At 48.0% G+C, this 20,953-nt stretch overlaps 1 protein-coding gene across 1 annotated transcript in view; it reads right to left on the bottom strand.

The window, feature by feature from the left end:
• Positions 1-253: 253 nt before the first annotated feature.
• LOC144141514 (lipase member M-like) overlaps positions 254-20,953 on the bottom strand; it is a 31,717-nt gene continuing 11,017 nt past the window's right edge. The window contains exons 3-9 of the mRNA XM_077673062.1: positions 20,578-20,692; positions 16,062-16,210; positions 14,621-14,718; positions 13,227-13,379; positions 11,984-12,055; positions 7,409-7,477; positions 254-625 (exon numbers count right to left, since the gene is read on the bottom strand). Of these exons, the coding sequence (XP_077529188.1) occupies positions 374-625; positions 7,409-7,477; positions 11,984-12,055; positions 13,227-13,379; positions 14,621-14,718; positions 16,062-16,210; positions 20,578-20,692 (908 nt within the window). The 3' untranslated portion in view covers positions 254-373. The remainder of the gene's footprint in view (positions 626-7,408; positions 7,478-11,983; positions 12,056-13,226; positions 13,380-14,620; positions 14,719-16,061; positions 16,211-20,577; positions 20,693-20,953) is intronic.

Genomic DNA, 20,953 nt, shown 5'->3' with positions numbered 1-20,953 from the left:
AGACGGGTGCCTGATCTGCGGGCCGTGCGCACAACGTCGCCTTAGCAACAGGCACTTGGCCACGGATATGGCGGCGCACACACATGGTTGCCTGCATGCATTCCACGCCAATGAATACCTCCTATAGAAAAAGATGAGGGGAGCCTGTGTGCGAGGTTGGATATCTCCGCATGACGTCGGGAAGTAGTTCCTACTCCGTGCAAGGACAATTATGTATGGGGCGACGAAGATGATCGTCTATGTTTCTCGCTAATCCATGAGCGGGCCGACTATGTACCATGTTTTGAGGGCGCAAGCAAATCGTGGCAGATAACCGTAAAACCGCATATTCGCAAGATAACCGCAAAACAGATAACCGTAATTCAGGTACGCTCTATGTATTCGTGGCATATCTGTTCAGAAACGTCAACAAGTCCCTGAATAACATGTCCAAGTTGTCAATGCCAATTAGAAAGCTCGCGTGGCTGTATCCGTCATCGTCGATGAAGTGGTCTTTTTTGACGGCGCAACCCAGGTCACGTATCAGTTCTCGAACGTTGTCGGGGGTGATGATATGGTCTCCGCTGCTCCAGAAGATTCCCACGTCTGTGCGCACGTTCCTCACGTTGTACTCGGTTGGCTCTGGCTGCAATAAATATGCAACACGTCCCCCATTAATCCGTTTCATTCCTGTCATTATTCTTGATAGATTTATTTGCAATTAAACTGACAAAATTACCCTCCAGCATTGTATTTTGACGGAACATTTGCTGCCACCTGTGAGCGTCTTGTAAAACCCAAAGCGATGTGCAGATAAATTATGAGATTTTACTGGGAAATTCCACTACTGCGTATAATTTTGCGGTCCTTTTGTGTGGCTCCGCGATTTCGGTTTTTCGGCACCGACAAACAGCGTTCGGCAGGTGTTGTGCCAGGGTGACCACCAAATCACAGGAAATGTCGGGAATAAGGTTTGCTTTTAGTGTGACTGGACATAAAATTTAGATTTTATATGCCGTAACCAAGCCTCCACGGTGTGGTGTAGTGGGGGGCCCGAAAGTTAGATACAATACGTGCTCTTAAATTGATCACCTGTGCAAAATGTGCACCTTTCGAAGGCCCACGAAGAAAAAATACAAAGTTGCCTAATTTGGTCGAACTAGCCGTATGTGACTCCCTCTACTTTATTTCACGCACTACAGACGTTTTTAAGATGAATAAAAATACAATAAATATTGAAAAACTCAAATTTCGCGCCACATTGACGATATAAGGGCACGAGTGGCGCAGTAGAGGCTCCTCTGAAACATAATTGTCAGGCCCTGGGAGAGACAATTTATGCCTGCTGGCGGACCTTTCTCTCTTTCTAATGAGCAATAAATACATGCCTACATACGTGTTAACTGCACTCAGGAGGCAAGAACATATATAGGAGGCGAAACGACGGACCAGTGACCAGATGACGTCACAATGAAAAGTAAAGCAGACTGCAAAGCCTCGTAGATGCGATGGCGAAAGAGAGGGTCGGGGCACGCTATGAACGAAATGATTACGGCCACAAATCATTCCGGGGCTGCGCAATGTTAGGCCGATCGCGGTGGCCGTGCAGTTTCTTTTTTCCCACGACAGATAGCTAGCTCTAGCTTAACCTAGGCCAAGTGCTTGTGACGTTGTAGGAAGCGCCGTTCTTCCTCCGGTTATGTTCGTAGTACGGGCCAGAGGCGTCGGAACTATGTTTTGACTGGGGGAGCGAAAAAATCCTACCATAGACGTCATCATCATCATCATCATTATCTACAATTTCCCTTGAGGACTCACACATGCGCAGTATTCCAGATGACAAGACTAACTAAATATACCATACAAAATCCAATCAAAATTTTATCCAACATCCCTGATGCTGGAGAGCAGTCAAAAATCGCTTTAGCGTTTTGATGGCTTGTGCACCCTCTACAAGGCGACGGTAGCACACACAGTTCAATATATTTTATGTGTAGCGGTACAAAAAAGCACTGCACGCTCTCGAAGCATATGACAACAGTAACAGAGAACTTACAAGAGCTAGCGCAAAATGCCAGATCATCTTTCGATACACCTTTCGACTCGAACGTGTCGGAACCGCTCGTTGCGCACCGTCCTCGACAAACTGCCGGCTCACAGCTCCGACGTAAGGGTGTCGCTCGGTTTTACTTCAGGTTGAGCCTAGGGAACTTAAGTCTACTCCCTTCGCCGGGCCCCACGTTATCATGGCCGTCCGTTCAGTGATTCGCTCGGCCTGGGGGACCGCCTCCAAAATGTTGTCCGGGTACCCGCGGTAGGCGCGTGGCTACCGAGGGGTAAGCGCCTGTGGTGGACGGCGGGACGGCCGCGATTTGAAGCGAATTTCGTCTGATCGTTAAAACCTTCTGGGAATAAACCAACTTTCCCAGAACCGTCTGAGGCTCAGCGGAAGTCTATGGGTGCTCTTTGACTGGGGGGAGCCATGCTCCCCCATTTGTACAGTAGGGGCGCCGTCGCTCCCCCTGCTTTCCCTGTTCCGACGCCATGGTACGGGCGCAGAAATAGGAGCTGGTTCCCAAACGCGCCGACGGCATCGCAGAAATTCGTTCCAAGATACTGGGTACATTTTACTGGCGCAAAAGACGGACCACAAGAGTGAGAAAATCACAGGACGAACGTTCGTTATGTCATTTTTTACTCTTGTAGTCCGTCTTTTGCCCTGGTAAAATGTACCCCGTATCGTCTAACCAACAAGCCCAACTTTCCTTCCTTAATTCGTTCCAAGACCCACCGACAGAGGGCGCAGTGTGCTCGCAGGGGCGAATTCCTCTCCTTCACGCTAGGAAAGGGAGCCTTCCGCCACTGACCTTTAGCTGCCGTACCCTTTGCGATGACCCTAGAATTTGCGCAGTGACGGCGCTGCCGTTCCCTAGTGAGATCTCGTTGACGTTCTAGCCGAAACAGGAGAACTACTGCTCCGCTCTTTCCGCGATTTCCCAATGGGTGGCACTGCGTTTAATTATTTTTTTTGCACATATAACCCCCACCTATAGCTGAAAAGTAGCAGTGCGAGCATTATGCGAATTTCAACCCGAAGGGCGACTTCCCCTCTACACGTGCAGCGCAGTGCAGCATGCGTCACCACTGTCGATTTCCTGGGATTTATTTATTTATTTATTTATTTATTTATTTATTTATTTACTTACTTACTTACTTATTTACGTCCCTTATGGGCCCAAGTGTGCATTACGGATCACTTGAAAGCCGACGAAACATACAATATCTATACAATGTTTAGATACCGAAGTTTTAAATGGTGTCGATAAAAAAAACTTTTTTTCTGGCACCGCAGTGTCGACGTTGCTTGACAAGCGATTTCTAGCATTTCCTGAGCTCTATGAGATGATTTAGATGGCCTTCCATTCAATATCTTGCCTCGCGTTTGTAACACTTAATGAACCAGATACCTCGAGTTTACGTTCCTCGGCGACTTGACATTGCAAATTAGGTGTGCTGACCATTTTATGAATATCGGGTTTGGAGAAATTCTACATACAGTCACAATGGGATTGATTGATTGTAGGGTTTAACGCCCCGACGCAACGCAGGCGATGAGGAGCGCCGTAGTGGGGGGCTCCGGATTAATTTTCACCACCTGGGGACCTTTAACGTGCGCCGAAATCTCGTACACACGGGTGTTTTTGCTTTTCGCCTCCCTCAGGAAAGCGGCCGCCGCTGCCGTGAATCGAACCCGCGACCTCGTGCTCAGCAGCACAACCCCTTAGCCAATGAGCTATACCGGCGGGTACAAGGGGTAATGGCACGACATTTTTTTAGTAGTGATTTTTCGTCACAACAACGCGTACTGACCCTTGCACAGTGCGCCTGCATCGCTCCCAAAACATCTTTCTAGAATAGAGAATGGGAGGAAGGTCCTTCAAAAGCATCGGTGAGGTTAGCCGAGTCGTTGGCCTTGGCGTGTTCGGCCGCACGAAAAAGAAATAAGAAAAAAAATTACGAAAGATGTTGGGGGATGCTCAAGAGTACGCTCTGCAGCGGTAGAGCGTCGTTTTTAGTCTTTTTCTGGTTACTTAAGCGCGAAAATCTTCCTTTGTCTGTCTGTCACTGGACAAATGCTTCCGGCCAACAGTTGATTCAATTCTACAAAAAAGGAGTATATGTAAGCACAAACGTGCCAAACTACTTAAACTGCTGGGGCTATACAGTCCTACAGGTCTCCATTATTCAGCGCGAATTAAAGCCCAGGCACATTTGAGGCAAAATATAAGCACCTATCTAGTACTCCCCGCCGTTATTGTAGTTAACAATACACGTTGGGGAGCTTTGTAAGGTAAGAAGTGAGAGAGAAAAAAAAAACGTTAAGACTGGCACAGAAAGTCTCCAGCACGTCCCAGATAAAAAAAAATCACAGAACACAGCTCGAACGCTCGTCTGTTCCAGGCGGAAGAAGAAGCAAAACGCGAAGAAAAACATCGCCATGCATCTGCACACTCCACTGCAAAAGTCATCGAAAGATGACGCTCTTCTGCCGCCCCTGCTGCCGCGTAAATACGTCTCGTCTCTTTCTCGCCAACCTCTCACTCTCTTGCCCTCCAGTTTCGCTCCTCGCATGATGAGCACGAAGGAAATTAGCTAAAGTCAATTCAGTTTTCGCGCGTGCCAGCTCTCGAGCGCCATCTATTACAACCTTTCGCTACCCGCCGCGGTGGCTCAGTGGCTAAGACATTGCGCTGCTGAGCACGAGGTCGCGGGTTCGATTCCCGGCAGCGGTGGCCGCTTTTCTGAAGGAGGCGAAAAGCAAAAACGCCCGTCTGTACGAGATTTCGGCGCATGTTAAAGATCCCCAGGTGGTCAAAATTAATCCGGAGCTCTCCACTGCAGCGCGCCTCATCGCCTGCGTTGCGGCGGCGATGAGGCGCGCAAGCAATCAACCTTTCGCTGCTGTTCATCTTTGTACTTTTCAGCATATTTTTTTTCTACGTCTTTTTAATTGCTATTGCGGAAATCAAACAGCCGTGTACTTGATGAAAAGAACACTGGAAATAGCAGAGTGGATAGCCGGCCTAGTTGAAAATGGTGCATGAACTGGGCACGAAAAACGGCAGCAGGGAGAGAGAGAGAGAGAGAGAGAGAGAGAGAGAGAGAGAGAGAGAGAGAGAGAGATAGAGAGAGAGAGAGAGAGAGAGAGAGAGAGAGAGAGAGAGATCTTTATTAGAGGAAAGCAGAGAGGTCTGCCGCGGCATATTAGGGCCTACATGTTACTCTGCGGGGTGAAGAGGAGGGAATAAAGTTGCTATAGGAAATAAGCGGATGGAAGAGAAGAAAGAAGGAAATAAAAGAATTAAAAAAGAAGGTAGCGTGTGTACAGGGGACAGTCCGTGCGACTCGTGGAAAGTCTATAGAAGAGAACACAACGGGACCACAGAAGAGGGGAAAAAAAATGGTACCGGAGAAGAAAACACACACCTGCGTTTTGTGTGTTCTCTTCTCTTGTCCCGTTTTTTGTGCGCAGCTCCAATCATGAACTGGAAATAGCATTGATATATGGATGTCTTGCATCAAACATGCATGACATATTTTTTTGAGCAACGTTGACAAGTAGGAAGAGTTTTTCCAGATTCAGTGCTTTGGAAACCTTTATCCTACACAAACCTCTCGCTCAAGTATTCTTTTCACATTTTACCGAAAGGTTTAGCTCACCATTGTCAGTGTCTTTATAAATCTGTAGGCACAGCACATAACTGTTCTGTGCCCTCTGTTTCTATTGTGATTGCGCTTGATTGCAATTTTGCGTGAATGTGTGTTAGTGTGGATTGTGTAAAAGAGGCCGGGGGAAAACGTTGAAGGAACTCAATCTTAGACAACCTCGTTCAATTCTGGGGCAGTTAGAAAACTTCCAAGAATTTTTGTGTATTTCCTGGACGTAATCGCTTATATACTCTAGTCGCTGTTTTTCGTTCTGTAGCAAACCACGGGAACCAGCCCAATACAAGCCAAATCTGCTCATTCAAAGAGCATATAAAGCTCAACGGTGAATCCACCCAGCCTATCACAAAACATGGAAGCCCCTTTAAGTCAAGGACGTGACGGAAGCCTGTCTGGTCGGAATGCATTTTTGATGAAGAAAGACAAGGACGCCGACTACAAGTTAGTTGAGTTCAAAGGAAATTAACGTTTTGGCTCCCACACGGAAGCCTTGGTCACAATAAAATCTTGAAGGGAAATAATCGCCTTACACACGTTTCACAAAGCTTCGCAGGCAACTTGCGTAGTCTGGCGGCAGGTTTCCGGAGTTGCGATTCAGCGTGTGTTCCGTCGTCTGTATGTGAAGTGATTCCAGTAACAGGCGTGAGGTAGCACTCCTTTCTTTTGCGAGGACGCGTGCAGCAGACCAGTTGATTGAGTTCAATGTGGTATCGCAGTGCTCGGCAAGGCTACTTGTCGACACGTGGCTCTTGTTTACATCGTCGCGATGTTGCTGTAGGCGCTTTGCCCAGTTTCCGGACTCACCAATATACACGCACTGGCAATCTGCACAAGGAATGACGTAGACCTTCGTAGGAACGTAGAATGACGTTCCTTTAAACTCAACTAACTGGTGGTCGGCGTCCTTGTCTTTCTTCATCAAGAAGCCTCTTTAATAAGAGAAAGATGGAAGACGGTTAAAACACGAAGCTTTCTCCCATGCAATCTGAGCCAAAGTCAAAGGCTAAAATCCAAGCTGCTTCGATTGTGTCGGAACGCCGCAGTGATATACACGTCGCCTTCACAACGCGAGAGACTCAGGTTCCATTCCGACTACGGGAAGCATTTTTGTTGTTGGGGTGCTTCGGGTTTCATCTTATTCGTCATCACCATTTGCCCTTTGTGAAAACTGTTTGTATAAAGTTGGCTTTCCTGCAGTGTGTTTTGGTGTTTCGATCTACGGCGCAAGTGAGGTATACAAAGCTTCGGTGTTAAAAGGCTGCTAGTGTCGGCCACATGAGTTGCCCTAGACGTGCCCGTACAAAACGTAACCCTACAATAGAGAGTTTTAGCAGTCCGTCCGTTCCGTCGCGTACGTAGCTAGCGTGTTGACCGGGACCCGTCTGGGCATTTGGGCATTCGTCAGGGTAGAAGGATTAGTCCGCGGGCCTGCCTTCGCCATGTCCGCGCCTCCTCGCCCTTCTTCCTCGCCCTTCCGCGCGCGCAGGCGCAGACCGGTCCCGGTCAACCCGGTAACAACGTAACGAACGGAACGGACGGACTGCGAAAACTCTCTATTGATGTATATCTGCACCCGTTTCCATACCTTCTAGGTTTTGTCATTCCTTCGTAAGTGCATTCCTGTTTGTTTATTTGTACGTCAAACGTTTGAAAGTAATTTTTGCAAAACGTCTGCATTCAAGGAACTTTCCAAATTTGTTACCTGGCCATAAACAAGCAGGTTCTTCTCGAAGCCGTAGTCAAACTTCTGCGGCTTCCCACTTGCCGCTAGCTGCATCGAGAACGAAAAAAAAAACAGTGTAAAAAGTTGTTCTGCGGCAAGAGAAATACAGTGTCCCTCTGAAAATACATTTTTGTGCAAAGAAATGTGGAAAAAGCGTATTGTCGGCATTGAAAAGAAACGCCTGCTTCTCACGTCACTACCTAAGACAGATGCAACGGCAGTTTGGCGAGGTCATCCTTATTATACGGAGCTAATATATTTGTGAATGCTGACTTGGAACACTGTGTGCGAGATGGTAAGAAATAATAGCATTCGCGGGCCCCAAATGTCTCTCAAGAGGATCATTCCAACGAAATGTCATTTCAGCTGAATGTCATTTAAAAACCCATTGGAGCAGCACAACTTCGCATTTGAGCCAAATGACACTCGGTTCGAACGACATTCGCACACCAGTGCAGCAGGGGTAAATTACACAATACCCAGGTCTTCGAAACACCGCATTTACCTTTTGCTGTTTTGACAGGTTTAGAGTGCTACATACAGAAGTGATATATTGAAGGAATGACCCGCTGTTAAAATTTCAGGTTGCGTTAGAAAGCGGCTCGGATAATCGCTCCGCTTATTCGCCACACAAAACACCAAATACATTTGAAAAAACTGATATGCGAACCAAATCCCGGAGTAGCAGTTTTAACCCGAAAGTGTTTTATGCCGGGGTCCACCAAGATCTCACTGACGTCATATCCGTCACGGAAATGGCATCGCAAGGGAAAATTCATGGAGGAAAGAAAAGTTTAGGAGGGAGCATCACGTGACTATCGTGAAGCCTAGTCATAAAAAATAAAAAGGAAAAACTGATGGGAGATGCCCCACCTCACGTGACAGGCAAGCGGTAGTTCTTTGCGCCTCATGCGGCCGCCCGCCTGCCCGCGCCATGGCCCGCGCCATGGCCCGCGCTATGGTGCGTCGTTCCGTTCGGTTGCCGGACCTTTCGGGTATTCGGGTTTCGGCGAGTCCCCGTCCGGGCGTTGCGCGCAGCACTGCCTGCAACCCTAAACGCGCAGCGGGCTGATCGTGCAGGCAAAGTGTTCGGACGGGAGAGACAGAAAACATCTTTATTTATTGAGCTCTGGGGTCCGTCGAAGTGCACCGCAGTCGAAGTGTCGTGTTCCGCCGCAGTGCAAAAGCAGAGATGTCAGAGTACGACATCCGTGCCTCACATTTTATTTCACAAACACACCTCACTTCCTTGATTCTGGTAATTTTATATTTTCACCTCCCAGGCGCAATTTAGCGTTCGTTACCCATATACCTATCCCACGGATTGAGCAGTACTCGGACAACCAGCCCGCGTTCTGCCTGCGACGCGAGGCGGAAAATGATTTGTTCTTCCCGCGCCCGCACCCAACGTCAGTGGTTCTGCACCTTTTCTTTCCTAATGCACTGAAGGAGACAGCAACGCAAAACAGACATCGTCACGACAATTGTGGCATGTACAACGTGCCACCATGCCGGAGCACCGATAAGGCGAATGTATGCAAATGCGCACGCGAGCGAAACCAAAGCTTCTCGCACAACCTCTCAGCTGATGGGACACTCGTTACGGCGCTATGATGTAAAGGGAAGGTGGCGCGACAACTCCCGGCAAAATTGGAAACGCAATCGTCAAAGCACACCTGGCACACACCACGCACCCGTAGGCCGCTCCGTGCTTGTGAATGTTTACAGCGGCGCGTTCGAGCAAAGCCGGTCGTGGTTCCAGCGGTAAGCGTCAAATTCGGCTCGCAGCTCGTGAAGGGGCTCCGTGAGCATGGGATCTACGTATCGTGTCGCTTTGAACAGCGACATTACTTCCACGATACGAGGGATACGAGGGTGGGAGCGCAACGCTGGCGAAAAATCGCGTACGGCGCCTTCGGCAACGCCACTCGCCTCCTCCCCCACCGGCAGCCAGCCGGAGCCACTAAATGTTACCGCGGGCCTGAGAGTGGTGCATCTTCCATAATGCATTGCGCGGAAGGAGCCCGAGGAGAGAATGCGGCGTCAGAGGAGGTTGGCTTGCCAAAGCTGTGCCGCCTGACGGCATGCTCCCTCCTAACATTTTTCTTCCTCCGTGGAAAAATTCTTTCCATGCGCCTGCGCGGGGCTTTGAACCACGAACTCTTCCGCCGCAACGGGAGGTACAAAACGCGCTCCCGACTGCGCTTGGAAACAAACGTGTAAGCAGGATTAAAAAAGTCCCCCGCATTTCCCCGAGGGGGAGAATGTGAAAGTGCGAATGCACGGTTGTCGGCCCGCTTGCGGCGCTTGCGCTCGGCACCCGCAGCCCACCGCCTCGCCGCCTTCTCTTCCATCTCTTCCATCGGGTTTGTAGTATCACGTGTACACCACGCAGTTATCAAGCCGCTATAACGCCGCTGAGTCGCCAACGCAACGCCGCTGACGACGTAGTTTGAATGCGTTAAAGATATAAGGAGCGTTCCTAACTCTGAAATCAGCGTGGCTTCCGTGGCTTAGTCGGTAGAGCGTCGCGCTGCGGCCGCAACGTCCTCGGATGGAAACCGGGCGCCGGATGCTGTTATTTTTTTATATAGTGTAGTGGCCTGGCTGGCGCGCCGAGAGAGGGTGTTGCGAGCTGGAGAGTAGGCGAGGGGGGAGAGGAGGCGCTACGCGAGCGCCCTCACGCGTCGGAAATCCGGCGCCGTTGCTAGGCACGCTAGCTAGCTCCGTTGCTAGGCTGCGGACGGACGGACGGCGGTGGACGCGTGATTCAAGGTCGCTTAAGAAGTGCATTCGCACTTAAAACGGGGTTTATATCCTTCCCTTAATGGTGCTGCCGTCTAGGAGAGCCGAAGAGAAGTAGTGCATCATGACGCTAATGAGCGCCGACAGGTGCGCTTCGATGCCAGCACCTACGAGGACGGGGGACGTGCAGTGCATAGAGTTTCATACTAATATATACTAGAAGGAAAACTGTCCCTGCAGTCGCGGGCTGCCGTGGGCGGCGCCATTGCCGCTAGCGACGTTCCTAGCCTGTTTGGCTTCTTTTTTGTCTCGAAGCAAAAATCAGCAAATACCGGTAACATTTTTTTGTTCATCGTGAATGAAGCTTCTACATAATTATTGACCAAATAATCTTTCTGAGGGTTTGCTTTGGTAAAAACAACACCGATTTAATGAACTTTATACAATAATATTGTTGCTTTTTGCAGCCAGAGCCAACTTTTCAGCCTGTTAATGAGCCATGCCAAGGACAAGTGGAACGTGCCTGCCCGGTACATGACGTTACGCTCGCCGAAGCGCGGCTCCCGTAGGCAGTGGCGCCAGATTTCCATCTGGTGTATATTAGTATGAAACTCGTTGGCGCAGCGTAACCTGCGGAGAAGCCTGTAAGGCAACGACCACCGAGTAAGATCGACGCCTAATTGCGAATGTCGCGCCCCTGGCACGGTCCGCTGCTCCGTTCGCTGCAGCGGACCGTGCGTTCACCAAAACGATTCGCTGAAAACCCGTTTTGTTTCGTTCTCAACGACGGTTTGCGAGCGCAATGTTCCGGCGCCTGCAATCCAGTGTCTAACGGTGATGCGTCTAACGGTGCCATACCGACGAAATATAAAAAGCGATGTGCATGTTCATATCGATGCACAATAAAAATGTAACAGCTCCTGTGATGGCGCATTTCACTTTCGTGTTTTACCGGTTCCTATGGAAGAAGGACCAACCACGTTTTTTTATTTACTGAACACGCTCAAGTACGCTCAGAATAGCTTCTACAGGAGCACTTGTAGCGGCCCTACATGTTTGCAAAGCATCGAGGTAAATGTTTTCCGCCTGGTTGAAATTTCTGTTTCGAGAAAACGACTTACTGCCTAGGGAGTGATTATGTCGTAATTAAAAACTTACCCAGACCTATCGCGCGTGGGGAAGCGTCCCTTGGGCCCAAGGTCGTCGTTTTACGTAGTGCATTTTCACTCGAGCCTCAAATCGCCGAACAGACCATCCGGAGGATGCTGTCCTCAAGCAACAGTTTCCGCTTACATCCAAGAAAGCATGCCCGCGTTAAAGGGACGCTGCAACACTTTTTTCAACTTTTTTTGAAATATTAAATCTTGAACCCAACACACCCAATTCTCAGATTAGGGCGTCGCAAAGTACCTCAGCCAAAAATTACTGCTCTGAGCCCATCAGATAACTTTTAAACTCGCTCAAAAGATTGTTCTTTCTTTCCCGGTTCTGATGCTCTTCGACGGCTCAAATCACGTCACTACGGCCATTTAGCGGCTGTTGGCCGGTTTTCCTTCAGTTGCAGCAATGTCCGCTTTTCGATAGTAACTTTAAAAAAAGCCACAAAAACAAAGCAGAAATGAAAGGCGTATCGGAAGGGACGAGAAAATCACGCAGTGCCGCTTCGTGTTGGCATTAATTAAAATGACATTACAGCAAGTAAAGCAATTTCGCGCGGCCTTCTTATCCTCGTCCTTTTTGCGGGGCACAATTCACGCTATCTGGCGGTTTCGTAGTTTCGGAATCACGGCCATCATATGGAAAACGTACCTGGGCGTAATGGACCATGTTCTTTGAGGATGTCCCTCCTGGCATAAAACGGTAGTACACAGGATACCTCGACTGCAAATAAGGTCGGAACAGGAGTGCACATTGTGGCGAATTCAGCCGAAAACCAATTTGGGCATCTAATAATTTGTTGTCCTCGCAATATTTTTGAATTCTGCGATTGATTACGGTGCATAAGAGCTTTAGCACTGTGCTGAGAACAGCTATCGGTAGGTACGACTCAAGTTCATCAATGGGCTTTCCTTCGCCCTTGTGCAGAAGTTTTATCCATGCCTTCTTCCATTTTTGTGGCACCTGCAGGGTTTCCAGAGTTTTGTTTAAGTAGTGAAGGAGTGCTTCGCGTGCTTTTGATTGCATTGCTTTTATGAATTCGTTGGGAATTTCGTCCAGGCCGGCCGCTTTCTGATTTTTTAGGTAGCTGATATGGCTCTTCAGCTCTGCAGGCGAGATTTCTTGGAGCAGAGACTCTTCTGGTTTGTTTTCCATTGTGTGAGACCCATCCGCTTTTGGGCGCTCCTCTGTCTGCACCTGTTTTTGAAGGTTGTTGAAGTACTCTGTCATATGTGCTTCTATTTTGTCTTTGTGTTGTAGAACAACACGCCCACGTTCATAGATGACATAGATGGTACTGCAATAGTGCTGATGTGCAGTGTTCGCACTTTGCTTCTTGTCGGACTTCTGCACCTGCCATATTTTTGTTACAGTTCATACTAACCGTTTCCTAAAATTTAACCTATGACTTCAAACACGTGGTCACGTAAGCGACCGTGCCGCTTGTGTCAGTTTATCAGTGTTGTTTCAGACAAGTCCAGCGCGTCCGGCGGTTGTGTCGGCCGGCAAGGTGCCGCACTAAAGGTTTCGGTATTTACGTGTTCTTTCGTAACTTTAATTGTTCACCCCACAATTCTTCCTGCTATAAAAAGAATGGTCCCTGCATTTAAGCGAAAATAGCTCGTTCGGAAAGCTTATAATCCCTGCTAATTTGCGTTTGCTTTTGCCGGCCTCAGCCAATCACAGAGCTGTCACACATGACATCATAGGTTCTGTTGCGGCAAATGAGATGGTGGGTCTCATGGCCATTCCCTTTTTTCCTAATTATGTAGCTTATTCGAGCGAAGTTTACGTTAAAAGTGGTGTCGATATGATTCTAATGAGGCAATATTTCGCAAAAACCAAAGTGTTTTGTCGGCGTGGCCCCTTTAAGGGCGGTGCAAAATAGACTCACCTCGTTCGTGTACTTCGTTCCAAGGCTGGCAACCTCATCCAACACCCAGGAGCACACCGAGCGTGTCGGCAGGCCGCAAAATTTCCGCACCCAGGGCATGTAGAAAGCCCCACGCGGAAACATCTCGAACAGAAAACGCTCGTAAGACTTGCTCTGCGTGGTCGACCATCCCGAAGAAAACGTGTTATTGAGAGCCCAGCCCCGACGTAACGTATAGGTTCTGGCTACTTCACACTCCATAATCAAATACGTTGAGCACATGAAACAGAAAAACGTGGTGAACGGGGTCAGCACCTTCACTTTTACGCTACAGGCTCGGTCCTTTGTATGTTTAAAAGGAGCCATGAAGATAAAATACAAGTTGGTTCAATTTGAAAAAAAAAATAGCCTTTGGAAACTTGCCCTATTCCATCTACGAAAATAGTTCTTTAACTTAAAAACAAAACGCGAGAAACACTGGAATTCTTTTTCAATTTCATGCGACAGTGACGTAATAAAGGAAGAATTGAAGTTTTATTGGACGGCGACCCGCCGCGGTGGCTTAGTGGCTATAAGGCGATGTGCTGCGGAGCTCAAGTAGGCGGGTTTGATCCCGGACGCGGTGGCTGGTCTTCTGACGGAGGCGAAAAGCCACAACGCCCGTGTGTTTAGATACCGGCTCACGTTAATTAAAGATCGCCAGGTGGCCGATATTAATCCGCAGCCCTGCATGCAGCGCGCCTCATAGCTGACGGGTAGCGTCGGCGCGCCAAACCCCATAATCAAATCATTTTATTTGCCGGCACTAAAACATGGTTGTAAGTGTGTTATCTATATAATAGAATTCAACGCATACGATCAAACGTAACTGTCGTGGGCGCACTACAATCGCACAATTATGTTTATTCACGGTGGCTAAGGACTGCGCCCGCCAATCGAACAAACAAAATTCTGTGACGTCATTAAAATTCGCCGGCGGCTGCGCAGTAGCCAGTGCTTCATACGTTTTCTATTTCAATGATAAGTTCGCGACAAGAAATTGTGTCATCGTTATCGGGACAAAGCAGTCTTTTTTAATGAACCCAACTTTTCTTTTGTTTTACATGGCCGCTTTGATAGCGTGCGTAATACAATACGCACTTCAACGATCCTGTACTTCGCCGCTAGGTCTACCCTGCGGTATTCCTTAAAAGCCAAGATTTGCGTGTTTAAAAAAGGGACACTGGCGATTCTGTTTATATCATAATTGTGTTTTTGCACATATCAGGCTCTTGAACGGTACCACTAATGCAAAGATTTCCTTTCAGCAGTGCATGTGTTTGTCAGAACATTCTTTTACATTCCTACACTTTCGGTTTCTACGCCATGCTTGCTTCCTATTCTCATACTAACGCCACTGTAGATCTTGTACGCACCACAAGCTTATCCGCGTAAGGGGCGAATTGGTTCACCATAGCCATGTCCAAATGGGCCAGCTTGTTGAAAGGTGCCAAGCCAGCGAACACCTTCACCTGCGAGAAAAGTAACCCGATTTGCAGTAAACTCATGCGCATTTCCGTGTACATATTTAGCTGAAGCGACAATTATGCAAACCCTGCCTGAAGATCGCTTGCAGCAAGCCAGCATGAGAAGAAGGGGTAAACTTTATTAGATGCGAAGCATCTCATGCTCGGGGCTGTGTCCCCCCTCCCTCGTTGTCGTTGTCCGCCGTCCGCACTCTACTGCGCATGCGCGTCTCTTCAGCCCCATCAGCGTTTGGGCTGACGTCAGCGCAGTCCACTATAAAAATAAATAGTTAGGTGGCGCCCGGTTTTGATCCCACGACTCCGGTCGCAACGGGAGGTACGTGGTGCTCTTGCCACTGCGCTACAAACCGAGACGGGAGCATGTGCTACGAACGCTCCTTATGTCCTTCACTCATTCAAACTACGTCAAGAAGCTACTTATACAACGAAGGCACGCGAAGCTGAACGTCAACAGAAACGACGAACTGAAAACTTTAGAGGACGATGTTGAATTTCCGTTGGAAAGCTGTGGCGGGAAGCGCCACGCGCCTTGCAGCTCAACCAGAGAAGAAGACGAAGAGGGCGGGCAGCGGGGTAGGAGCGTGAGCCTTGTCTACTCTTGTGCCTTTTCTACTCTCCCGTATACGAACGTAAATATAGCGTAGACGTGTTGCAGTTTTAACTCAGGCCACTGCAGTTTTATATCATTTTCGTGTAACAAATTATGTGGTTTTCACTGTCATGGGTGCCCTTGCTTTTGGATGTATGGGTGGTGACCAAGGCACATAAGGACACCGAGCTTTATTATTATTATTATTATTATTTACAGATACTGCAGGTGAAAACTTTGACCCGAGCAGGAGGGGCTTATACAAAAATAGGAAGGAAATGAGTACGAAAGGGAACACAGGCAATGAATATATCAGAAACAATTGTTTCTTTTTCTTGTTTCTTCTTGTTTCTTGTTTCTTCTAGAAAGCTCTTGTTTCTTCAGCCACAAAAGCTCAAGTTTTTGCACTAGGTGAGTTTCGGCAGAGCTAGATATAAGTGTTTGATTCAAAGCAGCAAACTGGACTCCTTTGAGACTACGTTTATAGATACTTTAAACGCTGTTTGAGACTGTGTAGAGATCTATGTTCGCTGCTGAAACCGATAACAAGTACTTCTCACTCAGAATTCTAATTGTTGGGGTTAACGGTTATAGAATAGATGCAGCTCGTAGTAAGTGCACAGAGGGAAAAATTGCACTCACTGCTCATCTGTCTCTTTCTCACACAAATTGTTTTAAATAACCGCCCGGTACATGCACGGTAAGTGGCCTGTCAGCGAATCTGGCTGTATATACTTTCCTTTGCGTTGTACTCTGGCCTATCGGCCATCATGGTGAAGAACATCAGCGTCCCCTGGGACACGCCCACGTAGCACAGTTCTTTCCTGTCCGTTGCGTCTAGCACGTAGTCGATTTGCGCAGGAGCGTCCAGCACTGCATATTCGTGGAACCTGCACGCATCCCCGAAAACAGCATTCCACCCCCCGCAAGGGCAGCTATGCAACTTGAACGCAATTGTATTCGGTAATTCCGTTCTAAAACACTCTAAAACAGGAAGCTTCATTTACACAGCACGAAAATAAAATTATGTTTATGGTTTCGCCGGCACTACATTTTAAAGTAATGGTTAATGGTGCCATTTTTTAAACAGGCCGGGGTGCTACAATGTCTAGCGTCCTGTATTATGAAATCTGGATGAGAGTGAAACATTTGTTACTCACCAAATCTTAACCTGTTTGCAATTACTCGAACCATTTAATGGAGTACTCCTCCAAACAGGCTGAAGCTTTAGTGGTGAGGGCGTGCGTTGCTTCGTGTTCAAGAGCAGGATGCAGTGAGACTCTAAATGTTCTCTTTTCTGCACGTACTGATTTCCCGGGGCAGTTTTACACTTTTTTTTTGCAAACGCATCAAGCTCAGGTCACCAGGTAAACCCTGCCTCAAGCCTGAAACTGAAAGACTCAAACACAGAACACGCACCAGTGAACCCCTGACTACGCCCGGGGTGAATCAGGATAGACACCAGTGAACCACTCACAACGCCCTAGGTCAATTAATATACACTCCAGTGAACCACTGAGCACGCCTTGGGTGGGTCAGTATACACACTAGTGAAGCACTGGCAATGCCGTGGGTGAATCAGGATACACACAATTGAAGCACTGTCAACGCCCTTGGTGAATTAGTATTCATACCAGTGAATCATTTAAAATACCCTGTCATATAACTAATAATATTTAAACGTACCATCTAGTTCATTAGCGAACTCTGCGCTAAACAGTGAGGTTTTACGCTGCAGTTAGTTTAGGGGGTCGTTCCCTTACAAAACTGGACTTGTAGATCAGCACATCACCAAGTCCACAAGCATAACATTCATCAAGATATGATTGACCCTGCTAACCCGATGTTTAGATATGTTATGCTGCCAGAAGGCGATGGTAAAGCGTAAGGGGTGCATATTTAAAGCAACCTGTAGCAAGCATTTGCATCGTTCTAACCAATTTTTTGCGTAACAGCGAATGAATGGCAGAAATCTTAGCGGAGCAGTTGCGCGGACTGGGCACCCGCGATGGCTTCAGAGAAATACGAATGTCGAGAGATTTAAACAAACACGAATGCGGAAAAAGATCAACCCAGAGATCACCAAGATAAGAAATTAAGGCGAGATGGTTGAGGAAGTTTCCAGTGAGCAGGGGAGGAATACAGTTTTATTAAACAAGAAGGTGCTGGTGTCAGGGAAGCCAGCCCGGTGAGAGGAGCCCTCAGTGGAGAACCTCTTGGAGTCTACCGGAAAAAATAAATACAGGGCCGTAAGGGAGCACGGTGGGATGAAAAGAAAGCGGGATGCTAGATGGGTGTGCAGACGTAAAACTGCAAATCAATAGATTGGACCACACTTTCATAAGGCCCCAAAAAGCTGGCTGACGATTACGATACTCCCTAATGTGAAATTTCAGCGCAGCTGCACTCATACTTCAGAAAAGACTGGCTGACACTACACTTTTTTGTGATCATATAGGCAGACATATTATATTATAAAGAATACGCTATGAGTAGCATGAATGGCATGGGAAATGTCTCGTGCGGAATATTTCACCTCAACCGCCGCAAATGCAGCGGAGAGCGGCGCTACTGCTTCGCTAATCGGGATATCGCGGGAGTCAGCAGGTGGGTGCGGTCCACATCAGAGCCACAGAAAGATCTCCTTTCAAGCAGCGCTTTGTTTCCGTATATGATATCGGCGGAGACCTCGCGGCATGCCTTAGTCATTGCATCGTCGGCAAGCATACGACTGCGCGCACTACTTTGGCTCCACTCGTCGCGAGTCACCGCAGCGATGCACGTCTCGCGGGGCACCCAGGCACCCAGCTTTCTTCCTCACACTTTCGCCATACTGTCCTCCCATGCTTTCCTCCTCGCTCTCTTTCCGATACCCTCCTCGTTCGCTCGGTTAGATGGAGGGACCACGACGAGACACCGCGAAACCGCATATGAGCTGCGAAGCCGCATAAGAGCTGCGTTCTAAAAAATGCGCGCCAATCCACCCTGTGAAGGTGGTCGGAAAGCTAAGCTGGAAACGACACCCACAACGATTATCCATGCGACGTCACTTGAGAGAGAGAGAGAGAGAAACATTTTTAATGAGCAAGTGAGGTCAGCCAGCCTGGCGCCCGACTTGCTACACCAAATGGGGGTGAAGGGGTGAAAAGAAAAAAACAAAACACCGGAAATGACGAATTTACAGCGAATACTTTGCAGACGAATAGTTCACAGCGAATTTCTAAACGTTACAGAATTACTTTCTGAAATCAATGCATGGAGGGAGTACGCTTAGAAAACGGCTGTAACTGTTGTTAACGATTTGGAAAAATTATGACACTTAGCCGCAAAGATAACTGTAACATTCCGCCCCACAGCTTCGCTCTTCGTCCTTCTTCACAAAGTGGAAGGCTACTGAATTTTTCTGTCGCTGTATTTACTACTTGTATGCATATACACCCACTCCTCTGTTTAATGCATTCGGGCACTGAGGGTAATTGAATAAATAAGAAATAAATAATTAAGCTTAAGGCTGGAAGCTTCACCTGCCTATAATTTGCCGTTGAAGAGAAAGGAGAATGTCGCGTCAACTACTATGATCACGTGACAGTTGTTTGCAATAAACTTTCATGCAACCTCAGCTCACTTCATTGCCTCCGTAGAAGACTGTTATTCATCCACGGACGCGTTCTGATCTACTGTCGTGGTGAAGACTTCGTTGTGGTTTCTTATGGCACAGTTCGTACGGTGCCGTACGGGGCAGTTGGCGCTATTTACGGGGTAGTCATTTCCCGTTTAGCTGCAGGTACCGGTTGACGACCTTAGGCCTAACGTTGCACTGCCGCAGAACTACTCCACCCGTTTCTGCTGCTGGGCATTATCCTTCGCGGAAGCGAGTTAAATAATAAGAATTGCGAGAGACTTTATATATGAGGCTTAACGAAATGGGCTCGTACTGTTCAAACAGCAGTAATACGAGAGTGAGTGAGTGAACAACTTTTACTGATCTTAAAATAAAGAATGGTGCGCGCTGGCACCAGATGAAGTGGTTCCCTATTCGCGGGACCCACATGTGTCCAGTAATTCTTCTCCTCGAGCCACCAGCTGTTGCTGAATGGCGAGGTCAGAGCTGGACAGTAAGGTCTCCCATCGCTCGAGCGGGTTGGAATTGGGGGAGGGGGAAGGGGTGTCTTGAGTTTTTTGCCCTCCCCAATAATGTGCGCGAGAGTGCCGTCTCCCCGGCAGAATGGACATGTGTTGTCGGGTACTGCAGGGTACATTTAGTGCAGAAGCGCCGGGTGTGCGAGCCACCCTGCCTGCAAGCGGCGCAGTATCGTCTGTTGCCGTCTGCTTAGCTGCTTGTGCGGCTTCGGAAGCCTCGCTCTACTTTCTTTGTATAGGTGGACGATCTCCTTCGAGACGTAAAAAAATAGGCCCACAGGATGCGTCTATGTACCCCTTATTCTACATCTCTTGACTGAGCGCTGTTTGAATAGTACGAACCAGTACCAACTTGCTGAATTTACAGTCGTCCGCGCTGTGCCCGATTGCCGCCGTGCGTGAGGCCATAAATCACTTGCTGTGCGTCTCTCGATTCGCTGCTGTTCAAAAAACTGCATCTAGCTCCCTGTCTCGTGTACAACGCGGAGGCAGGCTCGAAATCTGTCATTTTCTTGGGCCCTGAGCCAACAGTGATGTTAGATCATTGGATACTAGAGCTCTGCTCCACTTCCTACGTGACTATAAACTAAAAAAAATATTATCAGGTCGTAAACGGTGCAAGTGTCTCAAGATATGCACCCGTTCGCTCTGTGATGTATGTGTTTTTCTTGGTTTGTGTTCTTCCCTTTGTTTGCACTGTTTATTTTGTGCGTTGATTCAGAGTTTGTCTTAACGATTTTCTTTTAAAATTTCCGTCTATTCTAACTTTGCTTGCACCACTTCCTTGCATATTGATTTTAAATTTTGCTGTTTGGCCTCTCACTGCTTTAATCGTAATGTTCAACACAAGCCTCTTCACTAGCAGTGCTGACCACAGCAGTTCACATTGAATACCCATCTCTCTCTCTCTCTCTCTCTCTCTCTCTCTCTCTCTCTCTCTCTCTCTCTCTCTCTCTCTCTCTCTCTCTCTCTCTCTCTCTCTCTCTCTCTCTCTCTCTCTCTCTCGTACACGAAACTGATTTCACAAATTTCTCTCTAAACGTGCCGTGATTTGGGCTAATAATGGTTCCTACGCAATAAATGTGAAACGGACAAGTATTGATGGCCACAAACTCACGAGAAGTTCCAGAACTCGCGCGAACGAACGTTGAGGTCCCGATGCCTCTTGCCGTATGTGTTCCCGCGGACGTTTCCCATCCACACGTCGTACTTGTGGTCGGCCATCACGAAGCCTGCACACATCCGGTGCTCGGGGTGAAAAACAAATCCGGAGCCACTAATGCGCTTCTAATGAGTTGTGAATGCGAAAGCTTCAGTGTCCATTTGAACACTGCTAATTCGCTGGGTCTTTGCGCTGCGACTACGGTTCGATCTTTTGCTCGTCTGCTCGAGTTCTCCCGTTCCTTCGCCTATGGTAAAGAAGCAAGAATATATATACGAGACAAATCGGCCCATCGCGGCCTGCGGTGGTGATCGACCAGATAATGTCACTA

The sequence above is a fragment of the Haemaphysalis longicornis genome, unplaced genomic scaffold (assembly GCF_048455015.1).
Source record: "Haemaphysalis longicornis isolate Haplotype H1 unplaced genomic scaffold, Haemaphysalis longicornis Haplotype H1 scaffold_6, whole genome shotgun sequence".
Classification (NCBI taxonomy): Eukaryota; Metazoa; Arthropoda; class Arachnida; order Ixodida; family Ixodidae; genus Haemaphysalis; species Haemaphysalis longicornis.
The sequence above is the reverse complement of the archived record's forward strand: the minus strand, read 5'-3'. Positions and strand labels throughout refer to the sequence as shown.